We start from the raw sequence: 23,273 nt of genomic DNA, 5'->3' as shown, positions 1-23,273 counted from the left end.
ATGGTGGCTCACACCTGTGATCCCAGCACTTTGGGAAGCGGATCACCTGAGGTCAGGAGTTTGAGACCAGCTTGGGCAACATGGTGAAACCCCTTCTGTACTCAAAATACAAAAATTAGCCAGGCGTGGTGGCAGGCACCTGTAATCTCAGCTACTTGAGAGGCTGAGGTGTGGGAACTGCTTGAACCCGGAAGGCAGAAGTTGCATTGACCCAAGATCGTGCCACTGCACTTCAGGCCAGGTGACAGAGTGAGACTCTGTCTACAAGAAAAAAAAAAAAAAAAAAATTAGTTAGGAAAAGGTGGGCAGGCCGGGCGCGGTAGCTCTTGTCTGTAATCCCAGCATTTTGGGAGGCCAAAGAAGGTGGATCACCCGAGGTCAGGAGTTTGAGACAAGCCTGGCCTACGTGGTAAAACCCTGTCTCTACCAAAAATACAAAAATTAGGTGGGCATAGTGGGGCGCCTGTAATCCCAACTACTTGAGAGGTTGAGGCAGGAAAATCGCTTGAACCCAGGAGGTGGAGGTTGTGGTGAGCCGAGACTGTGCCATTGCATTCCAGCCTGGGCAACAAGAACGAAACTCAATCCCCCCCCAAAAAAAAAAAAAATGTGAGCAAACAGGGGCAGTTCTCCCTCTGGGCTGCAGTTTTGTCCTGGACCAACAGTTCAGTCTTTCAGCCACCAGGCTGTTTTAGGCTTGAAGGTGGGGTTCCACCAGGGATCCTTGGCTGTCTCCTGTCTCTATCATCATACCTATTTTAAAATTCAGATGGCCAGGCGCGGTGGCTCAAGCCTGTAATCCCAGCACTTTGGGAGGCCGAGACCAGCGGATCACGAGGTCAGGAGATCGAGACCATCCTGGCTAACCCAGTGTAAACCCCGTCTCTACTAAAAAAATACAAAAAACTAGCCGGGCGAGGCGGCGGGCGCCTGTAGTCCCAGCTACTTGGGAGGCCGAGGCAGGAGAATGGCGTGAACCCGGGAGGCGGAGCTTGCAGTGAGCTGAGATCCGGCCACTGCACTCCAGCCTGGGCGACAGACCGAGACTCCGTCTCAAAAAAAAAAAAAAAAAAAAAAAAAAATTTCAGATATACCCCAACAATGCTATTCCATGTGAATTCTATTCTTTGAAATGACTACATATTACATACTATGGATTTGGATCATGATTGATAAACACTTAGGTGCCTTCTGAGTTAGAATTAATTAACATTTAAAATATTAATAGATGTTGATAACGATAACATGGCTCCATTCCCCTCATTTAGAAATATATTGAGTACCTACAATGTGCCCAACACCATAAACATTAGAAAATATGGAATAGACATAGTCCCTTCTATTAGTGGCAGTGAATCCATAGGGGTCTGCAGCAACCTCATTTCTTGCCGCAGAAGAAAAAATTTGACTGAGGGCATAAGGCATAAGGAGAGACCAAGGCGAGTTTTACAGCAAGAGTGAAAGGTTATTAAAAAGCTTTAGAGCAGGAATGAAAAGAAGTAAAGTACATTTGGAAGAGGGCCAAGTGGTGACTTGAGAGATCAAGTGCCCAGTTTGACCTTTGACTTAGGGTATTATATTTTGGCATACTTCCGGGGTTTTGTGTCCCTTCTCCCTTGATTCTTCCCTTGGGATGGGCTGTCTGCTTGCACAGTAGCCTGCCGCTACTTGGGAGGGGCCACATGTGCAGTGTGTTTACTGGAGTTGTACGCATGCTCTCTTGAGGCATTCTTCCCTTACCAGTTGAATGCTCCTAGAAGATCACATACCAGTAAAACTCCGCCATTTTGCCTCTTTAGTGTGCATGCTTGAGCCCACTTGCCCAACTCCTGAGATCTTAGGAAGCTGATCCCCAGTTTCAGTTTTTTCTATTATATCTACTGGGAGACTGCCTTTTCCTGGTGCCCACTGCAACTTATTATTATTATTATTACTTTTTGAGACAGAGTGTTGCTCTGTTGCCCAGGCTAGAGTGCAGTGGTGTGATCTCGGCACACTGCAACCACTGCCTCCCAGGTTTAAGCGATTCTCCTGCCTCAGCCTCCTGAGTAGCTGGGATTACAGGCACACACCACCACACCTGGCTAATTTTTGTATTTTTAATAGAGACGTGGTTTTGCCATGTTGGCCAGGCTAATCTCAAACTCCTGACCTCAGGTGATCTGCCCGCCTTGGCCACCCAAAGTGCTGGAATTACAGGCATGAGCCACCATGACAAGCCTCTCAAATCTTAAGTTTATAACCCAGTGAATTTTAACATATGGGTACACCTTTGTACCACCCAGATAAAGATTTAGAATATTTCTAGCACCGCGGAGGGCATCAGTGTTACCTTTTGCAGGCAATACTCACTCCTTGCCCCTAGATAACCATTGTTCTAATTTCTTTTCCTTCCCTTCCTTCCCTTCCTTCCTTCCTCCCTCCCTCTCTTTTTCTTTTTTTCGTGTGTGTGTGTGTGTGTGTGTGTGTTTGTGTGTGTGTGTGTGAGACAGGGTCTCGCTCTGTAGCCCAGGCTGGAGTACAGTGGAGCAATCTCGACTCACTGTGACCTCTGCCTCCCATGGTTCAAGCAATTCTCCTGCCTCAGCCTCCCAAGTAGCTGGGATTACAGGCAGGCACCACCATGCCCAGCTAATTTTTACATTTTTTAGTAGAGATGAGATTTTGCCAGGTTGGCCAGGCTGGTCTTCAACTCCTGACCTCAGGTGATCCACTCACCTCAACCTCCCAAAGTGCTAGGTTTACAGGCATGAGCTACCATGTTCAGCCTCACTGTGGTTTTCATATACATTTCTCTAATGAATTTTGATGTTGAATATCTATTTCATATGCTTATTGGACATTTGGAAATCTTCATTTGTGAAGTGACTTTTCTTTTTTTCTTTTTTTTTTTTTTTTTTTTTGAGACGGAGTCTTGCTCAGTCGCCCAGGCTGGAGTGCGGTGGCCCGATCTCGGCTCACTGCAAGCTCCGCCTCCTGGGTTCTCGCCATTCTCCTGCCTCAGCCTCCCAAGTAGCTGGGACTACAGGCGCCCGCCACCACACCCGGCTAGTTTTTTGTATTTTTAGTAGAGACGGGGTTTCACCATGTTAGCCATGATGGTCTCAATCTCCTGACCTCGAGATCCGCCTGTCTCGGCCTCCCAAAGTGCTGGGATTACAGGCGTGAGCCACCGCGCCCGGCCTGTGAAGTGACTTTTCAAGTTTTTGTCTATTATTTTGTGTATTGTGTTTCTGAGAAAGACATTTCAGGCAGAGGAAGTAGTGAGACGGCATGGAGTGGCTTGAAATGTAAACTGTAAGGTGGGGAGGAGGTGTAGAGAGCTAATATTATTATCACTGATTTATACATAAGAAACTGCAACATAAAGAAGCTAAATAACTCACTTGAATAAGTGGGAGAGCCAGTATTTAAATTTAGGCTCCAGTGTCTGTGCTCTTAACCACTGCAATACGCTGTCTCTAAAATACATAGGGGTGAAAGGAACCTTACAAGATTATCTGGTCTGGACTAATCCTTTTATTTATTTATTTATTCATTCTTTTAGAGATGGGGTCTTACTATGTTGCCCAGGCTGGAGTGTAGGGGCTATTCACAGGCATGATTATTGCACAATACAGCCTCCAACTCCTGGCCTCAAACGATCCTCCCACCTCAGCCTCTTGCTTAGCTGGGAGTACAGTCTTTTTTTGTTGTTGTTGTTGTTTCCCAGACAGGGTCTCACTCTGTCACCCAGGCTGGGGTGCGGTGGTGCAATCTTGGCTCACTTCAATCTCCGCCTCCTGAGCTCAAGCGATTCTCATGCCTCAGCCTTTTGAGTAGCTGGGATAACAGGCATGTACCACCAAGCCCCAAAAATTTTTGTATTTTTGGTTGAGATAGGGTTTCACCACGTTTTCCATGCTGGTCTTGAACTCCTGGCCCCAAGTGAACTGCCCGCCTTGGCCTCCCAAAGGGCTTGAATTAGAGGGGTGAGCCACTGTGCCTGGCCAGTCTTTATTTTGTTTATTTTTTAAATTTTGTTTTGTCATGTTAAAATATACGTAATATAAAGTTGACTGATTCTTTTTTTTTTTTTTTTTTTGAGACGGGGTCTCGCTCTGTCGCCTAGACTGGAGTGCAGTAGCGGGATCTCAGCTCACTACAAGCTCCGCCCCCCGGGTTCACGCAATTCTCCTGCCTCAGCCTCCCGAGTAACTGGGACTACAGGCACCCGCCACCTCGCCCGGCTGTTTTTTTTTTTTTTTTTTTTTTTTTGTATTTCTTGTAGAGACGGGGTTTCACCGTGTTAGCCAGGATGGTCTCAATCTCCTGACCTTGTGATCCGCCCGTCTCGGCCTCCCAAAGTGCTGGGATTGCAGGCTTGAGCCACCGCGCCAGGCCAAGTTGACCGATTCTTAATGCCCAACGGGTTCTTCTGCATAGATAAAACCAGTTCACTGAGACAATGGTTTTACAGTAAAGAAAGTTTAATTATTGCAGGGCCAGCCAAGCAGAAAGACAGGAGATATTTCTCCAATTTGCCTTTTTGAAAGCTTGGAGGCTGGGTTTTTTTCTGTTTGTTTGTTACGTTTTTTGAGATGGAGTCTCGCTGTGTTGCCCAGGCTGGAGTGCAGTGGTATGATCTCGGCTCACCACAGCCTCCGCCTCCTGGGTTCAAGCGATTCTTCTGCCTCAGCCTCCCGACTAACTGGGACTACAGGCCTGAGCCACAGTGCCCTGCCAATGTGTGTGTGTGTGTGTGTGTGTGTGTGTGTGTGGTTTTTTTTTCTTTTTGAGATGGAGTCTCGCTCTGTCACCAGGCTGGAGTGCAGTGGCGTGATCTTGGCTCACTGCAACCTCTGCCTCCCAGATTCAAGCGATTCTCCTGCCTCAGCCTCCGGAGTAGCTGGGACCACTGGCGTGTTCCACCACGCCCGGCTAATTTTTTGTATTTTAGTAGGGACAAAGTTTCACCATGTTGACCAGGATAGTTTCAATCTCTTGACCTTGTGATCCACCCACCTTGGCCTCCCAAAGTGCTGGGATTACAGGCCTGAGACACCGTGCCCGGACAATTTTTTTGTATTTTTAGTAGAGATGGGATTTCACCTTGTTGGCCAGGCAAGTCTCAAAACTCCTGACCTCAGGTGATCCGCTCGCCTTGGCCTCCCAAAGTGCTGGGATTACAGGTGTAAGCCACTGCGGCTGGCCAATTTGGATGCTTTTATTAATTTTTTCTTGCCTAATTGCTAGAGCTTTCAATACTACGTTAAATCAAAGTAATAAAAGTGGCCAGGTGCAGTGGCTCATACTTTTAAACCTAGCACTTTGGGAGGCTGCAGCAGGAGGATCACATGAGCCCAGTAAAAAATTAGCTGGGCACAGTGGCATCCATTTGTAGTTCTAGCTACTCAGTAGGCTGAGACAGGAGGATCACTTAAGCCCAGGAGTTTGAGGATGCAATGAGCCATGATCATGCCATTGCACTCCAGCCTGGGCAACAGAGCAAGACTCTGTCTCAAAAAAATAAAATAAATAAAAATAAAAGCAAGCATCCTTGTCTTGTTATTTAATCCTTTCATTTTATAGAAGTGAAAATGTAGTCCCTGAGAGAAGAATTTATTTGCCCAAAGTTATGCAAGTTCACAGCAAAGCAGGAGTTAATATCAAATCTCTTAACTTCAGATTCAGTATTCTGTTATATTCAGTTGAAGAATTAAGGATAACTGGTTATGGAAAGGAGGCAACATGATTCTTTTATTCTCAGTTCACTTAGAATATTTTCATGTGAATAAGTCATACTAGGTGATGGTAGTGAGATATTTTAATATTATAGGATTTTGGATTTGTAACTCTGAATTGTTAGATCTGATGTGTGTAACCTAAATGTATACTTAAGTGTCAGAATGTCATTCTTCTTTTATTTCTTCAGTGCGGTTAAAATCGGAACTGATATGCTAGAATTGGACTGCCATATCACAAAAGATGAACAAGTTGTAGTGTCACATGATGAGAATCTAAAGAGAGCAACTGGGGTCAATGTAAACATCTCTGATCTCAAATACTGTGTAAGTAAAAATGCATGATAAACTAAGAGCTAATAGGTGTCACGGCCTGTAATATTTTTTTAAAAAATAGTGAATATCAGATATTGCTTCAGTAAAAAATTTCTAATATTATTTAAATACTGATTAAATACTAAATGTCAAAGGAAATTTTTAAAAACTATTTTGAGGCCAAGTGTGCTGGCTCATGCCTGTAATTCCAGCACTTTGGGAGGCTGAGGTGGGAGGATTGTTTGAGGCCAGGAGTTTGAGATCAGGCTGGGCAACATAGCAAGACTCCATCTTTATTAAAATATAGGAAAATTGGCTGGACACGGTGGCTCCGCCTGTAATCCCGGCACTTTGGGAGGCTGAGTCGGGTGGATCACCCAAGGTCAGGAGTTCAAGATCAGCCTGGCCAACATGGTGAAACCTCATCTCTACTAAAAATACAAAAATTAGCCAGGCATGATGTTGCACACCTGTAATCCCAGCTACTCAGGAGGCTGAGGCAGGAGAATCGCTTGAACCCAGGAGGTGGAGGTTGCAGTGAGCTGAGATGATGCCACTGCACTCCAGCCTCAGCAACAGAGCAAGACTCCATCTTAAAAAAAAAAAAAAAAGAAGGGGGGGGAAATTGTTTAGGTATGGTGGCATATACCTATGGTCCCAGCTACTCAGGAGGCCGAGGTGGGAAGATCACTTGATCCCAGGAAGTTGAGGCTACAGTGGGCCAAGATTGTACCACTGCACTCCAGCCTGGGTGAAAGAGTGAGACCCTGTCTCAAAAACGAAATGAGGCAGGGCACAGTGGCTCACGCCTATAATCCCAACACTGTGGGAGACCGAGGCGGGCGGATCACCTGAGGTCAGGAGTTCGAGACCAGCCTGGCCAACATGGCGAAACCCCATCTCTACTAAAAAATACAAAAATTAGCTGGGCGTGGTGGTGCCTCTGTAATCCCAGATACTTGGGAGGCTGAGGCAGGAGAATCGCTTGAACCTGGGAGGCGGAGGTTGCAGTGAGCCAAGATTGCGCCACTGCACTCCAGCCTGGGCAAGAGTGAGCCTCTGTCTCAAGAAAAAAAAAAAAAAAAGATCATTATAATGTACATATTAATTATAGTAAATACTGATGAATGGAAGGAAAAATCATGCATAAAGTTACTACCAAAAAAACACTTATGTTAACAGGATTCTACCTTATGTAGAAGGATTCTACCTTTTATGTTTTTTAGATTTGTATTCTCACTGCGCATCATGTATGTAGAATTTTAGACACTTTAACATTATAACATGATAATGGCCGGCCTCAGTGGCTCACATCTGTAATCTCAGTACTTTGGGAGGGTGAGGCGGGCGGATCACCAGGGGTCAGGAATTCGAGACTAGCCTGGCCAACATGGCAAAACCCCGTCTCTACTAAAAATACAAAAATTAGCTGGGCAGACAGATCACCTGAGGTCAGGAGTTGGGGACCGCCCTGGCCAACATGGTGAAACCCCATCTCTACTAAAAATACAAAAATTAGCTGGGTGTGTTGGCGTGCGTCTGTAATCCTAGCTATTCAGGAGGCTGAGGTAGGAGAATCGCTTAAACCCAGGAGGCAGAGGTTGCAGTGACCGAGATCATGCCATTGCACTCCAGCCTGGGCAATGGAAAGCATGGAAAAATGTTTATCATTTATAATGTTTCCTTTTTCTTTTTTTTATTATAATGTTTCTCTTTTTGTCTTTCTTTCTTTCTTTTTTTTTTTTTAAGACGGAGTCTCACTCTTTTCAACCAGAGCGAGAGTAGCTGGGATTACAAGCGTGCACCACCACACCTGGCTAATTTTTGTGTTTTTAGTAGAGACGGGGTTTCACCATGTTGGCCAGGCTGGTCTTGAACTCCTGACCTCAGGTGATCCTCCTGCCTTGGCTTCCCAAAGTGCTGGGATTACAGGTGTGAGCCACCGTGCCCAGCCTTTTCCATGCTTTAAAGAAATTAGACTTTATTTTTTAGATAAGTTTCAGGTTTATAGCAAAATTGAGTGGAAAATACAGAGTTCCCACATACCTGCACAGTTACCACACAGACACAGGGTCCCCCGCTTTTAACAGCTGCACCAGAGTGGTACATACATTGACACAATATTATTGCTCATAGTCCATAGTTTACATTAGGGTTCACTCTTGTACATTCTGTGGTTTTGGACAAATTTATAATGATATGTATCCAGTAATTATACTATTATACAAAATGTTTCCACTGCTCTAAAAATTCTGTGTTCTGCCTATTCAGTCCCCCTTCCCTCATCCCCTGCCAACCACTGATCTTTTTACTGTTTCCATAGTTTTGTCTTTTCCAGAGTGTCATATAGTTGGAATCATACTGTATTTGACCTTTCAGATTCCATGCTTATCTTTCATAAACATTTCAAATGACTATAGCCATTCCATTGTGTGGATATATAGTTATTTTTAACCATTCTTCTATTGTTGGACATTGGATTAGCTCTAAGTTTTCACCATTATAGATAACACTGCACTGAATTTATTTTATTTTATTTTTTTTCTTTTGAGACAGAGATTCGCTCTTGCCACCCAGGCTGGAGTACAATGGTGCAATCTCGGCTCACTGCAGCCTCCACCTCCCAGGTTCAAGCAATTCTCCTGCCTCAGCCCCCCAAGTAGCTGGGATTACAGGCATGCGCCACCACACCTGCCTAATTTTTTGTATTTAGTAGAGACAGGGTTTCACCATGTTGGTCAGGCTGGTCTCGAACTCCTGACCTCAGATGATCTGCCCGCCTCAGCCTCCCAAAGCGCTGGGATTATAGGGGTGAGCCACTGTGCCCGGCCTGCACTGCACAGCTTTATGCATAAAGATTAAAGCTTTCTCTATCTTTAGCTTTTTATTTTTAAAGATATATAAATATTTGTATTTATAAAAGTTATTTATATAACGTTTTCTCTATTTTAAGATTATTTCTCTAAATATACTCCCAGAAGGGAAATTATTGGGTAAAAGAACATTTGCCAGCTGGGTGCGGTGGCTCATGCCTGTAGTCCCAGTGCTTTTGGAGTCTGAGGCCTTCCAAAAGAAGGCCTCCCAAAAGGACAGATCCTTCTGAAGATCCACTGAGCTCAGACGATCAAGGCTACAGCGAGGTATAATTGCGCTACTGCACTCCAGCCCAGGCAATAGAGTGAGACCCTGTCTCAAAAATAAAATAAAATAAAATAAAAATAATATTTACTAGTATTGAGCATTATAATAATACCAAATTTGCTAATTAAATTTTAATTAACATTTCATTAATTATTAATGAGTTTAAAGATCTATTTAATTGTTAGTTATTTTTCTTTTATTTTCATTGAATTGTGTATTCTTGACATTTTTCTACTGAAATCTTTGTATATTATTGTGAAAAGGTCTATATTAAATAGTACAGATATATTTTTTGTAGATGGCATACGTAAGTAATATGGTTAATTTGCTGTTGGGGATGTTCTGATAAAGGGTGCCTATGTAAACATGTTTTGTAGTGTTTTACTCTTCTATATGTTGAAAAAGCGTATCTTTGTGTCTTAATGTAAGACATTAAAATCTTATTATTTTTTGAGAGTTAACTTTTTTTTTGATCATGTCTTTTAAAGGAGCTCCCACCTTACCTTGGCAAACTGGATGTCTCCTTTCAAAGAGGTAATATTTTTTGTTTGTAGCTTAAACATTCGTGTTGAGAAGCATATGTGTGTTTTCTTGTCATAGTAAGTTCTTACTAAAAGTAACTGGCCTCTAAGCTTGTTCCCTCAGGCCTACAAATCTGAAGCCTTGAAAATTATCTGACGTGAAATTATCAGGTCCAAAGAGTTAACTGATTCATGCTACTTAAATTCACATACAGTTAATTTAAACCTGAATACTGATTGCAAGAAACATTTCACTTCTAAAGGTTCAAATTCTAGAATATTGCTGCAACTTATAGTAGTCATCCATCAAAAAAATATAATAAAAAATAAATGAAAAGGGCTGGGCACGGTGGCTCACGACTGTAATCCCAGCACTTTGGGAGGCTGAGGCAGGCAGATCACTTTAGGTCAAGAGTTTGAGACCAGCCTAGCCAACATGGCAAAACCCCATCTCTACTAAAAATACAAAAAATATTAGCCAGGCATGATGATGTGCACCTGTAATCCCACCTACTTGGGAGGCTGAGGCAGAACAATCATTTGAACCCGGGAGGCGGAGGTTGCAGTGAGCCGAGATCGCGCCATTGCACTCCAGCCTGGCAATGAGAGCGAAACTCTGTCTAAAATGATAATAATAATAATGAAAATAAAATAAATAATAAATAAATAAATAAAAAGAAATGGAAAGGACCCCTTTCAAATCCTTTCTGGTTCCATAATATTTAATTCTGTCTTTTAGCTGCTCCATATTTTAAATGATTAAACAGACTTCTGTCGTTCAAATAAACCATTTTCTAGTCATCTTCACTTAGCAGTTTTCTTCTGAGGGAACATTTCTCACAAAGAAACATGTCCCTTGACCCACCTTGTTAGTTACTGCAGATGTTAGAATGGAAAATATACCACCTTAAGATATGTACTGAACAGATACAGCCTCCCTCATTGTCACAAGGGACGTTGTCTCACATTTTTTAGTGATTCAAATGTATAACTCAATAAAACCATAAGATGTTACATCTCATGAATCTTTTTTTTTTTTTTTTTTTTTTTTTTTTTTTTTTTTTGAGACGGAGTCTCGCTCTGTCGCCGGGGCTGGAGCGCAGTGGCCGGATCTCAGCTCACTGCAAGCTCCGCCTCCCGGGTTTACGCCATTCTCCTGCCTCAGCCTCCTGTGTAGCTGGGACTACAGGCGCCCGCCACCTCGCCCGGCTAGTTTTTTGTATTTTTTTAGTAGAGACGGGGTTTCACCGTGTTTGCCAGGATGGTCTCGATGTCCTGACCTCGTGATCCGCCCGTCTCGGCCTCCCAAAGTGCTGGGATTACAGGCTTGAGCCACCGCGCCCGGCCACATCTCATGAATCTTGGTATGATTTAGTTGAAACCTTGGTTAAATGTCAGCTCCATTTATATTAATTTTTTAAAAGAACTGTAACTGCTCCACGAACTAGATTTAAAATTGGCCAAGCCAGGTGTGGTGACGTACACCTCTAGTCCCAGCTACTTGGGAGACTGAGTTGGGAGGCTTGTTTGAGCCCAAGAGTTGGGAGTCTAGCTTGGGCTACATAGCAAGACCCTGTCTCTAAAATTTAAAAAAAAAAAAAAAAATTGACCACGGATAGGGGAATTTTTGAAAAGGAAATAAAAATCAGAAAAAGTTTAACATTAGTTATTTCTAAGGGATATTTAAACCTCAGATGTGTTTGATTTCAATTTCTAGGTAAGTTGAAGTTGTTGGTTTGAGGAAACCTTTCTTCATTCTTGTAGTTTATAGAATTATACTTGCCAAGCTATTGTAATATTTGTGTCAATTTTGGACTTGTGAAAGTTAAGAAAATTTCAGAAATGAAGTTTTTCCTATTTTTCCCTTTGTAGAGCAAAGCCAAAGAAAGCCCCATAAAAATTTAAAAATCCAGCAGATGTGGTAGCTCACACCTATAATCTCAGCACTTTGAGAGGCCAAGGCGGGAGGGTTGCTTGAGACCAACAGTTTGAAACCAGCCTGGGCAACATAGCGAGACCCCATCTCTAAAAAAAATATTAGCCAGTCATGGTGGCATGTGCCTATAGTCCCAGCTATTGAAGAGACTTGAGGTGGGAGGATCCCTTGAGCCTGGGAGTTGAAGGCTATAGTGAGCTATGCTCACACCACTATGCTCCAGCCTGGGTGACAGAGTGAGACCTTGTCTCAAAAAAAAAAAAAAAACCTTTGAGGGAAAAAAAAGTTTAAAATTTTTCCTGGTTTTGTATGTCCCTCATAAAGTCATGAAACTGTTTCTTCTTTTTTTTGAGACAGAGTCTTGCTCTGTTGCCCAGGCTGGAGTGAAGTAGCTCAATCTCAGCTCACTGCAACCTCCACCTCCTGGGTTCAAGAGATTCTCATGCCTCAGCCACCTGAATAGCTGAGATACAGGTGCCTGCCACCACACCCGGCTAATTTTTTTATTTTTAGTAGAGATGAGGTTTCACCATGTTGGCCAGGCTGGTCTGGAATTCCTGGCCTCAATTGATTTACCTGACCCCCCTCGGCCTCCCAGAATGCTAGGATTACAAGCATGAGCCACCACACCCGGCCGGTTTTTGAATGTGAAGAGACCTTTGAGACTGTCTAATCTTGTCTTCTGTTATAGATAAGGAAATTGAAGTCTAAAGATGTAAACTAACTTAATCAAGTTCATATAATAAGGAAATAACAATGCTAGAACTTGAACTAGGTCTCTCTCTTAGCAGACCAGTGTTCAACTGTACCATACTGCCTCTCCATTGGAACACTATTCTCAAATGTTGTATTAAGAACAATGCTGTGGGTCCGGTGCAGTGGCTCACACCTGTAATCCCAGCACTTTGGGAGGCCGAGGCAGGTGGATCACCTGAGGTTAGGAGTTTGAGACCAGCCTGGCCAACATGGTGAAACCCTATTTCTACTAAAAATACAAAAATTAGCCGGGCTTGGTGACGTGCACCTGTAATTCCAGCTACTTGGGAGGCTGAGGCAGGAGAAGCACTTGAACCTGGGAGGCAGAGGTTGCAGTGAGCTGAGATCGCGCCATTGTACTCCAACCTGGACAACAAGAGCAAGACTCTGTCTCAAAAAAAAAAAAAAAGGAACAATGCTGTGGGAAAAAAAAAAAGAACAACACTGTGTACTGTCAAGTTTCAGATATCTGAAAGGAATAATAATAATTAGCTTTCCTTTTATATTGCATTCATCTCATATCATAATTGACTTTAGACTGATCCTCAGATGTGGAGTTGACTGCATTTGGAACAGACTAATAAACTGTGTGTAAAAATTTGACTCAGAACCATGGCAGTGGCTCACATCTGTAATCCCAGCACTTTGGGAGGCTAAGGCAGGAGGATCACTTGATCCCAGGAGTTCGAGACCGGCCTGGGCCACATACAGAGACTCCATCTTTACAAAGATAATAAAAATAATATTAGCCAGGCATGGTGGTATGCACCTGTGGTCCTAGCTAGGGAGGCTGAGGTGGGGGGATTGCTGAGCCCAGGAGGTGGAGGCTGCAGTGAGCCTTGATTGTGTCACTGCACAAAGTGAGATTCTGTCTCAGAAAAAAAAGAAAAAAGAAAAAGAGAAAAGAAAACAAGAAACTTGACTCAGATTTGTCAAAAAGTGGTTCCGTTTTTTCTATCCTATTCCCTTGCATAGAATTCTTGCTTACCAGGCCGGGCACAGTGGCTCACACCTGTAATCCCAGCACTTTGGGAGGCCGAGGCAGGTGGACCACTTGAGGTTAGGAGTTTGAGACCAGCTTGGCCAACATGGCGAAACCCTGTCTCTACTAAAAATACAAAAATTTTAAAATTTTTATTTTTGTTTTTTGAGATGAACTTTTGCTTCTGTCGCCCAGTGGCACAATCTCAGCTCACTGCAACCGCTGCCTCCCAGGTTCAAGCGATCCTCCTGCCTCAGCCTCCCGTATAGTTGGGATTACAGATGCCCTCCACCACTCCCAACTAATTTTTGTATTTTTAGTAGAGACGAGGTTTCACCACGTTGGCCAGGCTGGTCTTGAATTCCTGACCTCAGGTGATCCGCCTACCTCTTTGTCCCAAAGGGCTGGGATTAGTCATGAGCCACCATGCCTAGCCAAAATACAAAAATTAGCCAGGTGTGGTGCTGCACACCTGTAGTCCCAGCTACTTGGGAGGCTGAGGCTGGAGAATCACTTGAACCCGGGAGGCAGAGGTTGCAGTGAGCCAAGATCATGCCATTGCACTCCAGCCTGGGCAACAGAGCAAGACTGTCTCAAAAAAAAAAATAAATAAATAAAAAATGCTGAATTGGCCTGACACAGTGGCTCACACCTGTAATCCTCAAACTTTGGGAGGTCGAGGCAGGAAGATCCCTGAGGTCAGGAGCTCGAGACCAGCCTGGCCAATGTGGTGAAACCCCATCTCTACTAAAAATACAAAAATTAGCTGGACATGGTGGCATGTGCCTGTTCTCCCAGCTACTTCGGAGACTGAGGCAGGAGAATCGCTTGAACTGGGAGATGGAGATTGCAGTGAGCTGAGATCATGCCACTGCACTTCAGCCTGGGCAACAGAACGAGACTTTGTCTCAAAAAAAACAAAACAAAAAAAAAGTGTTAACCAAAGGGTTTGTTATTATCTATCCCAATTAGTTGAAAGTAACCTTTTTTTTTTTTTTCACGGAAAACGCATAATTTGGATAATCTAGAGTTGACTATAATTATCATTTTAGAGTTCCCCAAATAGTGAAAACTATTTAGTGGCCCCTAACTTGCATAGGGGCCACTATTCCATCAACCAACACATCCTATGGCATACTCCTTGTCTATTTTTCCTATTTCCTATTATTTTCCTCTTTTCTTTTTATAGTCCACCACTTCCTAGCTGGTTACCTTCTGCCTAGAAAAATACTGGGGCAAACTTCTCTTTTTCCACATGTTTTTCTACATTCTAAACTGGCTGAGGCATCTAATTTATGCATTTTTTTTTTTTTTTTTTGAGACGGAGTCTCGCTCTGTCGCCCAGGCTGGAGTGCAGTGGCTGGATCTCGGCTCACTGCAAGCTCCGCCTCCCGGGTTCACGCCATTCTCCTGCCTCAGCCTCCCGAGTAGCTGGAATTACAGGCGCCCGCCACCTCGCCCGGCTAGTTTTTTGTATTTTTTAGTAGAGATGGGGTTTCACCGTGTTAGCCAGGATGGTCTCGATCTCCTGACCTTGTGATCCACCCGTCTTGGCCTCCCAAAGTGCTGGGATTACAGGCTTGAGCCACCGCGCCCGGCCGCATTATTATTTTTAAGTAGAGATCGGGTCTCGATATTGTTGGTCCGATGGGTCTTGAATTCTTGGCCTCAAGCAATCTTCCTGCCTCAACCTTACAAAGTGCTGAGATTCCAGGAGTGAGCCACTGCACCTGGCCTAATATTTGTATCTTTACATCACTGTAGCACTTTTTTTTTTTCTCAGCACGCATTTTAGTTTTCTCATTCCCTCGCTGTTAGATAGAATATTCTTATGTGTTATTTTGCTGTTCCAAAGTTAGTTTCATCTGTTTGACCTTTTTTGTAAACTGATTCTTACATGCATCGTACTTGACTGCTAAATTAATTTTTTAATTTGCCCACACCGTGACAAAAAGGCAGTCTTCCTTATGAGCTTCAAGCATGAAGTCCCAGAGAAAGACACTGATTGGCCCACCTTGGGTCATGTGGCCATCTTGAAGAAAAGAAGTGGGCTATTATGATTATATGCCCACCCCCGAGGGTGAATGGGCAGTGGGTAGTGTGTTGACAGCCCTATCGGAACAATGTGAGATAAGGAGATACGATGTGAAATACAGGTTTCCAAAGGAAGGAAGAATATTGGTGGCTAATGCCTATAATCCCAGCATTCAAGGAGGCCATGGTGAGAGGATCCCTTGAGGCCAGGAATTCAAGGCCAACGTGGTAAATAAAGCAAGACTTCATCTCTACTTAAAAAATAAAGGGGGGTGGGGGAGCCAGGCATGGTGGCTCACGCCTGTAATCCCAACACTTTGGGAGGCCAAGGTGGGCAGATCACCTGAGGTTGGGAGTTCAAGACCAGCCTGACCAACATGGAGAAACCCTATCTTTACTAAAAATACAAAATTAGCCAGGCGTCGTGGGGCAGATGCCTGTAATCCCAGGTACTCCAGAGACTAAGGCAGGAGAATTGCTTGAACCCTGGAGGCGGAGGTTGTGGTGAGCCGAGATGGCACCGCTGCACTACAGGCTGGGCAACAGAGCGAGACTCCGTCTCCAAAAAAAAAAAAGAAGAAAAGAAAAAGCCGGGTATGTTGGCACATGCCTCTAATCTCAGCTATTCGGAGGCTGAGGCAGGAGGATCACTGGAGCTGAGTTCAAGGCTGCTGTGAGCTGTGGTCATGCCACTGCACTCCAGCCTGGGTGACAGATTGAGACCCTGTCTCAAAAAATATATATATATAAATATATATATATATATGTATGTATATGTATACAAGCTATCTACTATAAACATAATTTTTAAAGTTTAGTTATGTAGCCTATGATAAGTTCAAACTCTTTCAGTTATAAGTGTTAGATATACATCTCAAGATAGCTTAAGAAAAAAATTTTAAAAAGAATGTATTGGCTTTCATAATTAGAAAGTCCAGGGGTTATATGCCCTCAGACATGACTGATTCCAGTTGCTCAAGCAATAATTGGTCTCTCTCTATCTCCGTTTCTTGCTTTTGCTTTCATTTGTGTTAGCTTTGCTTTTAGGGACACCCTTTCCACAGAGATGAACTCTTGGCAGCTTGTACATGATCCATTCAGCAAAGGATTTCAAGAGGCCTTCTCTCCCAGTGTCCATATTGTTATGCTTAACAGGTTAGACTGGTCATATATTTAGTCTGTGGTCAGAGAGGCAGAGCCAATAATTGCCAGTCCTATCAGAGTAACCCAGACCCCCGTCAGAATTACAAGAAGTATAGTAACAGACTTCCTTTTTTCCTCTTTAATGTACATGCTGCTTTTCACATAGGTTCTAATTATAAATAATTTAATTTTCTGACATGGATTTCATTTACTTTTTGATAATGCATTTTTTTGATTTGCTGTATAATAAGATGGAATAAAGGATTTTTCACCAGTTTGTTATTTGCAGATTAGCGGAATTGAAGTTTTGGGTGGAAGCAGAACAATTTTTACAATAGTTGTATAGTATGTATAGTAAATTATATAAATGATTAGAGTCATTAGAGTCAAAAGGGACTAGAGAGCCAGGTGTGGTGGCTCACACCTGTAATCCCAGCACTTAGGGAGGCTGAGGTGGCAGGTTTGCTTGAGATCAGGAGTTCAAGACCAGCCTGGGCAAAATACAATGAGACCCTGTTGCTACAAAAAATAAAACAAGGCCGGGCGCGGTGGCTCAAGCCTGTAATCCCAGCACTTTGGGAGGCCGAGATGGGCGGATCACAAGGTCAGGAGATCGAGACCATCCTGGCTGACACAGTGAAACCCCGTCTCTACTAAAAAATACAAAAAAAAAAAAACTAGCCGGGCGAGGTGGTGGGCGCCTGTAGTCCCGGCTACTCGGGAGGCTGAGGCAGGAGAATGGCGTAAACCCGGGAGATGGAGCTTGCAGTGAGCTGAGATCCGGCCACTGCCCTCCAGCCTGGATGACAATCTTTTTTTTCTGTCTCAAAAAAAAAAAAAATTAAAAATTAAAAAACAAAAAAACAAAAAATAGGCCAGGTGCAGTGGCTCACGCTTGTAATCCCAGCACTTTGGGAGGCCGAGGCTGCTAGATCACTGGAGGCCAGGAGTTTGAGACCAGCCTGGCCAACATGGTGAAACCCCGCCTCTACTAAAATTACAAAAATGTAGCCAGTTGTGGTGCCAGGCACCTGTAATCCCAGCTACTCAGGAGGCTGAAGCAGAATTGCTTGAACCCGGGAGGCGGAGGTTGCAGTGAGCCGAGATCACACCACTGCACTCCAGCCTGGGCAACAACATCGAAAATCCATCTCAAAAAAAAAAAAAGTGTGTATATATATATATATATAGAGAGAGAGAGAGAGAGAGATATGTATATATACTCTATATAGAGAGAGTATATAGTATATATATTATATACAGTATATATATTATATATTATATATATAATATGTGTGTGTGTATATATATATAGAGAGAGAGAGAGATGGGCGTGGTGGTGCGTGCCTGTCGTCCCAAAGGATTGCTGGAGTGTGGGAGGCTGCAGTGAGTCATCATGCTACTGCACCCCAACCTTGGCTATGAGCAAGATCCTGTCTCAAAAACACAACAAAAAAGGGCTGAGTACGTGGTTCATGCCTGTAATCGCAGCCCTTTGGGAGGCCGAGGTGGGCATATCACTTGAACACAGGATTTTGAGACCAGCCTGGCCAAATCCAAAACCCCATCTCTACAAAAACTACAAAAAAATTAGCCGAGCATGGTGGTGTTCCTGTAGTTCCAGCTACTCAGGAGGCTAAAGTGGGAGGATCACTTGAGCCCAGAAGGCAGAGGTTGCAGTGAGCCGAGATTGTGTCACTGCACTCCAGTCTGGGTGACCGAGTGAGACCCTGTCTCAAACAAACAACCAACCAACCAACCAAAGGGACTAGAGAAAGACTAAAGAAAATAATCCTCAGGAAATATAAACAACAATTAAAGTCCCCTTCTAATTTTCTCATTACTTGAATTTTCTTTGAATAACTGCATTCATGTAATTCTTCAACACATTACTGATTTAGTGTATACTTCCCTTGCCTGAATGTTATTTTTAATCTCTGAAAAAGTCAATGATGATATAGCAAAACTTTAGAAACAATCTCAGTATCTACTAGTAGGGAAATGGTTAAATTAAAATAAATTATTGTATAGCTACTCAATGGAGTATTCTGACACCTTTTAAAAAATTATGATAGAATCAGATCGGTGGATTGTATCAATGTCAGTATCATGGTTGTGATATCGTTCTATAGATCTGCAAGAAAGTTACCACTGGGAAGTCTGGATAAAGGGTACATGGACCCTATTATTTCTTACAATTGATTGTGAGTCTGTAGTTATCTCAAAATAAAAAATTAATAAAAAATAAATCATAATCATAAGCACAGTAAATCAACAGGAAAATACTTATTTTTATGTGAAAATATCAAGTTAAAATCTGTAGCATATCATATTATTACTATATTAAATCATGCATAGGAAAAAAGAGTAGAGAAAGTACACCAAATGGTCATAGCGTTTATATCTAAGTTGTTGGATTTACATGATTTTTTTCTTCTCTATACTTTTTCTTATTTTGTAAATGTCCTTTAATGAATATATTCTATACCTTTTCTAGTCATCAAAAAGCAAAACTTGTATTTTAAAAATACATTTAAAAATCTTGCTTTCTCAGCATGCCAATGTGAAGGAAAAGATAACCGAATTCCATTACTGAAGGAAGTTTTTGAGGCCTTTCCTAACACTCCCATTAACATCGATATCAAAGTCAACAACAATGTGCTGATTAAGAAGGTACTCAAGGCATTGCCTCCTCTGGGTGTGTTGCATCCTATTTCACAAACTAAATAAGGTTAGAGTAGGTGACTGCATAGATTGATAATGCTCAAGGAAATGTGATACCCTAGGGATCAGCATTGTTTTAAATAATGCCCTAGCAGAAGAGATCATGTTACTGTAGGAGAGCCTATTTTCAGAGAGAGTTGGCGTGTCATGGATAAAGTATGCTTGTATGAACCAGTCATTCTGGCATTTATATAATTATCTTCTAGTTTAACTTGTTTCATTCGTGGTTAGTTTATGTCAAATTACTAAATAACTGTATTCTGTTAAATAAATTATATAATGATATAATGTGAATAAATTTTGCATTTTATAAAATATTCTAAATTTACATAATATTCTTCTAAAATATTATGCTATTCATTGACAGAGAGTCAATCCTAATTCATTTTTTAAGTGAAATGTTAGTGGATTTGCAAATAGGCACATGCATAAAATTTTGAATTTTCACATGTAGGTTTCAGAGTTGGTGAAGCAGTATAATCGCGAACACATAACAGTGTGGGGTAATGCCAATTATGAAATTGTAGAAAAGTGCTACAAAGAGGTAAGCTTCAAAAATTATACAGAATTATCTATTTTTGTTGTTGTTTTTGTATCTATAAATGATAAGTTATTATACTAATAATTTTTTTTTCTTTTTCTCATTTTTAGAGATAGGGTCTCACTCTGTCACCCAGGCTAGAGTGCAGTGGTGCAGTCATAGCTTACTGTAGCCTCAAACTCCTGGGCTCAAGTGATCCTCCTGCCTCAGCCTCCCAAGTAACTGGGACTCCAGGCACACACCACTGCACCTAGCTAATTTTTAAATCTTTAGTAGAGATGAGGTCTCACTATGTTACACACTCTGATCTCAAACTCTTGGACTCAAGCAATCCTCCTACCTTGGCTTCCCAAAGTGCTGGGATTACAGGTGTGAGCCACTGTGCCCGGCCCCTATTACAGTAATAATTTTTAAAACTTACCTTATTTCAGACTGGGCACAGTGGCTCACGCCTGTAATCCCAACACTTTGGGAGGCCAAGGCGGGCAGATCACCTGAGGTCAGGAGTTTGAGATTAGCCTGGCCAACATGGCAAAACCACGTCTCTATTAAAAATACAAAAATTAGCTGGGCATGGTGGCACGTGCCTGTAGTCCCACCTACTCGTGAGGCTGAGGCAGAAGAATCGCTTGAACCCGGGAAGCTGGGTGACAGAGCCAGACTCTGTCTCCAAAAACAAAAAAAAACTTATCTTATTTCATAACCTTCATACACAGGTAGATGGTACTGGGTGGAAGCAACTAGCCAGAAGTTTAATATAGTAGAGGTAATGGATTTGGACCTAGCAATATAAGATCAATGCAGTTGAACTGGTTCAAGGAATTATTATTTTCACATGTTAGTGTTAGTTGCTTACCAATATTTCATTATGTGTATTAAAGGAAAAAATATGGTTTCTATCTTTTAATCACTGTCTTGTGTTAGGTAACTGAAATTTTTTGTGTAATTTTGAGTTAAATTATTTAGCTGGGCACGGTGGCTCATGCCTGTAATCTCAGCACTTTGGGAGGCCAAAGTGGGAGGATTGCTTGAGCCCAGGTGTTTGAGACCAGCCTGGACAACATAGTCAGACCCCCTGTCTGTTATTATTATTATTAATTATTTTTAATTTTCTTTTGCCTGTGACACAGCCCTTAGGAAATCCTGAGAACACGTGCCCTATTTTTTTTTTTTAAAGAAAGAAATTAGTTAAGGGGTGAAGATCGCTTGAGACCAGGAATTCGAGACCAGCCTGGGCAACATAGTAAGACTTCCAACTCTATTAAAAAAAAAAAAAAAAAGTGCTGGGCACGGTGGCTCGCCCCTGTAATCCCAGCACTTTGGGAGGCCGAGGCAGGCGGATCACCTGAGGTCAGGAGTTCAAGACCAGCCTGGCGAACATGGTGAAACCCTGTCTCTATTAAAAATACAAAAAATAGCTGGGCGTGGTGGCGTGCTCCTGTAATCCCAGCTTCTAGGGAGGCTGAGGCAGGAGAATTGCTTGAACCTGGGAAGCAGAGACTGCAGTGAGCTGAGATGGCGCCACTGCACTCCAGCCTGAGGGACAGAGCAAGACTCCATCTCAAAAAAAAAAAATAAAGAAAGAAAGGAAAAGAAATTATTTAGGGTCAGGCTAAGTGGCTCACACCCCTGTAATCCCAGCACTTCGGGAGGCCAAGGCGGACAGATCACTTTGAGCTCAGGAGTTCGAGACCAGCCTAGGGAACATGAGGAAACCCTGTCTCTACTAAAAATACAAAAACTAGCGAGGCATGGTGGCACGTGCCTGTGGTCTCAGCTACTTGGGAAGCTGAGGTGGAACGATGGCTTGAGCTTGGTAGACAGAGGTTGCAGTAAGCCAAGATCCTGCCACTGTACTCCAGCCTGGGTGACAAAGCCAGACCCTGTCTCAAAAAAAAATCCTGTTATCTTTAAGAAAAAAAATATAGAAAAAAATTCGGTTCCTCAACTCTATAACTTCCAAATAGATTTAAGCAAGTTAAGCCAAGATCATGCAAGATCATGATTATTAAGCAAGATATAAAAGCAGGACCATCTACCCACTGAAAATTTTCTGGTTAAAAAAATACGTCGGCCGGGCGCAGTGGCTCACATCTGTAATCCCAGCACTTTGGGAGGCCAAGGCAGGTGGATCACCTGAGGTCAGGAGTTCAAGACCAGTCTGGCCAACATGGTGAAACCCCATCTCTACTAAAAATACAAACATTAGCTGGGCATGGTGGCGCGCACCTGTAATCCCAGGAACTCAGGAGGCTGAGGCAGGAGAATGGCTGGAACCCAGGAGGCAGAGGTTGCAATGAACTGGGATCGCACCACTGCACTCCAGCCTGGTCAACAGACTGAAACTCTGTCTCAAAAAAAAAACCAAAGTGGATAAAAATTAATTTTATATGTTTTAAAAGTATAGTTAAACCTTCATAAGCAAATTTACATACATCATCAGCTAAGAGAATTTGAAATTTAAGATGTTAAAAAATCTTGAGCATTGAAGATGCTGAAATAATCTGTAATATAGAAGAAATATCATGATATAAGTAGCAATTTTCAAATACAAAGAACTCTTTGGTGGCTGATCTGAGTGTAATGGTGTTTACAATTAATTGATTACAACCAGTTACAGATTTATTTATTTCTCCACTCCCACTGCTTCATTTGACTAGCCTTAAAAAACAAACAAAACAAAACAAAAAACCTCTTTGGGCAGGCCTTCCTTCCTAGCAGAGAAGGCAAAAACATGCACAGTCAGCATCATTACAATTCAGAGTATAATTGAGATTCCCACTAAAGCAAGTAAGGTTGTTGTTGTTGTTGTTGTTTTGGAGACTCTAGCTCAGGCTGGAGTGCAGTTGCATGATTTAGGCTCACTGCAACCTCCGTCTCCTGGGTTCAAGCAGTTATCCTGCCTCAGCTTCCCGACTAGCTGGGACTGCAGGGGCGTGCCACCATGCCCAGCTAATTTTTGTATCTTTAGTAGAGATGGGGTTTTGCCATGCTGGCCAGGCTGGTCTCGAACTCCTGACCTCAAGTGATCTGCCTGCCTCAGCCTCCCAAAGTGCTGGGATTACAAGTGTGAGCCACCATACCTGGCCTAAAGCAAGTAAGTTTTATGTGCAGCATGGCCTGAGAGATCCCAAGGTAACTGTGTACAAAAGGAGAGAACACAGTAATCACTGGGCTGAGTGGCTTTAGATTCCTAAGAACTTAGAATTTAGGCCGGGCGCGGTGGCTCAAGCCTGTAATCCCAGCACTTTGGGAGGCCGAGACGGGCGGATCACGAGGTCAGGAGACCGAGACCATCCTGGCTAACACGGTGAAACCCCGTCTCTACTAAAAAATACAAAAAACTAGCCGGGCGAAGTGGCGGGTGCCTGTAGTCCCAGCTACTCGGGAGGCTGAGGCAGGAGAATGGCATGAACCCGAGAGGAGGAGGAGCTTGCAGTGAGCTGAGATCCGGCCA

The 23,273-nt window shown here is 42.9% G+C and overlaps 1 protein-coding gene and 1 long non-coding RNA gene across 4 annotated transcripts in view; both read left to right on the top strand.

The window, feature by feature from the left end:
• The window catches only part of GDPD1 (glycerophosphodiester phosphodiesterase domain containing 1), a 61,211-nt gene that overhangs the window by 22,832 nt on the left and 15,106 nt on the right, over window positions 1-23,273 (top strand). For all 3 annotated transcript variants that reach the window (XM_015119124.3, XM_077970910.1, XM_015119123.3), the window contains exons 3-6: window positions 5,915-6,050; window positions 9,668-9,713; window positions 19,106-19,224; window positions 19,730-19,819. In XM_015119124.3, coding sequence (XP_014974610.1) covers window positions 5,915-6,050; window positions 9,668-9,713; window positions 19,106-19,224; window positions 19,730-19,819 — 391 coding nt within the window. The remainder of the gene's footprint in view (window positions 1-5,914; window positions 6,051-9,667; window positions 9,714-19,105; window positions 19,225-19,729; window positions 19,820-23,273) is intronic.
• On the top strand, window positions 11,874-13,032 carry LOC144335520 (uncharacterized). The gene is made up of 2 exons (XR_013406430.1): window positions 11,874-12,019; window positions 12,720-13,032. It is a non-coding gene; the product is annotated as an uncharacterized LOC144335520 (long non-coding RNA).

This window comes from Macaca mulatta, chromosome 16, assembly GCF_049350105.2.
Source record: "Macaca mulatta isolate MMU2019108-1 chromosome 16, T2T-MMU8v2.0, whole genome shotgun sequence".
In the NCBI taxonomy this organism is placed as follows: Eukaryota; Metazoa; Chordata; class Mammalia; order Primates; family Cercopithecidae; genus Macaca; species Macaca mulatta.
Note: the sequence above shows the minus strand (reverse complement) of the source record. Positions and strands in the feature narration are given on the sequence as shown.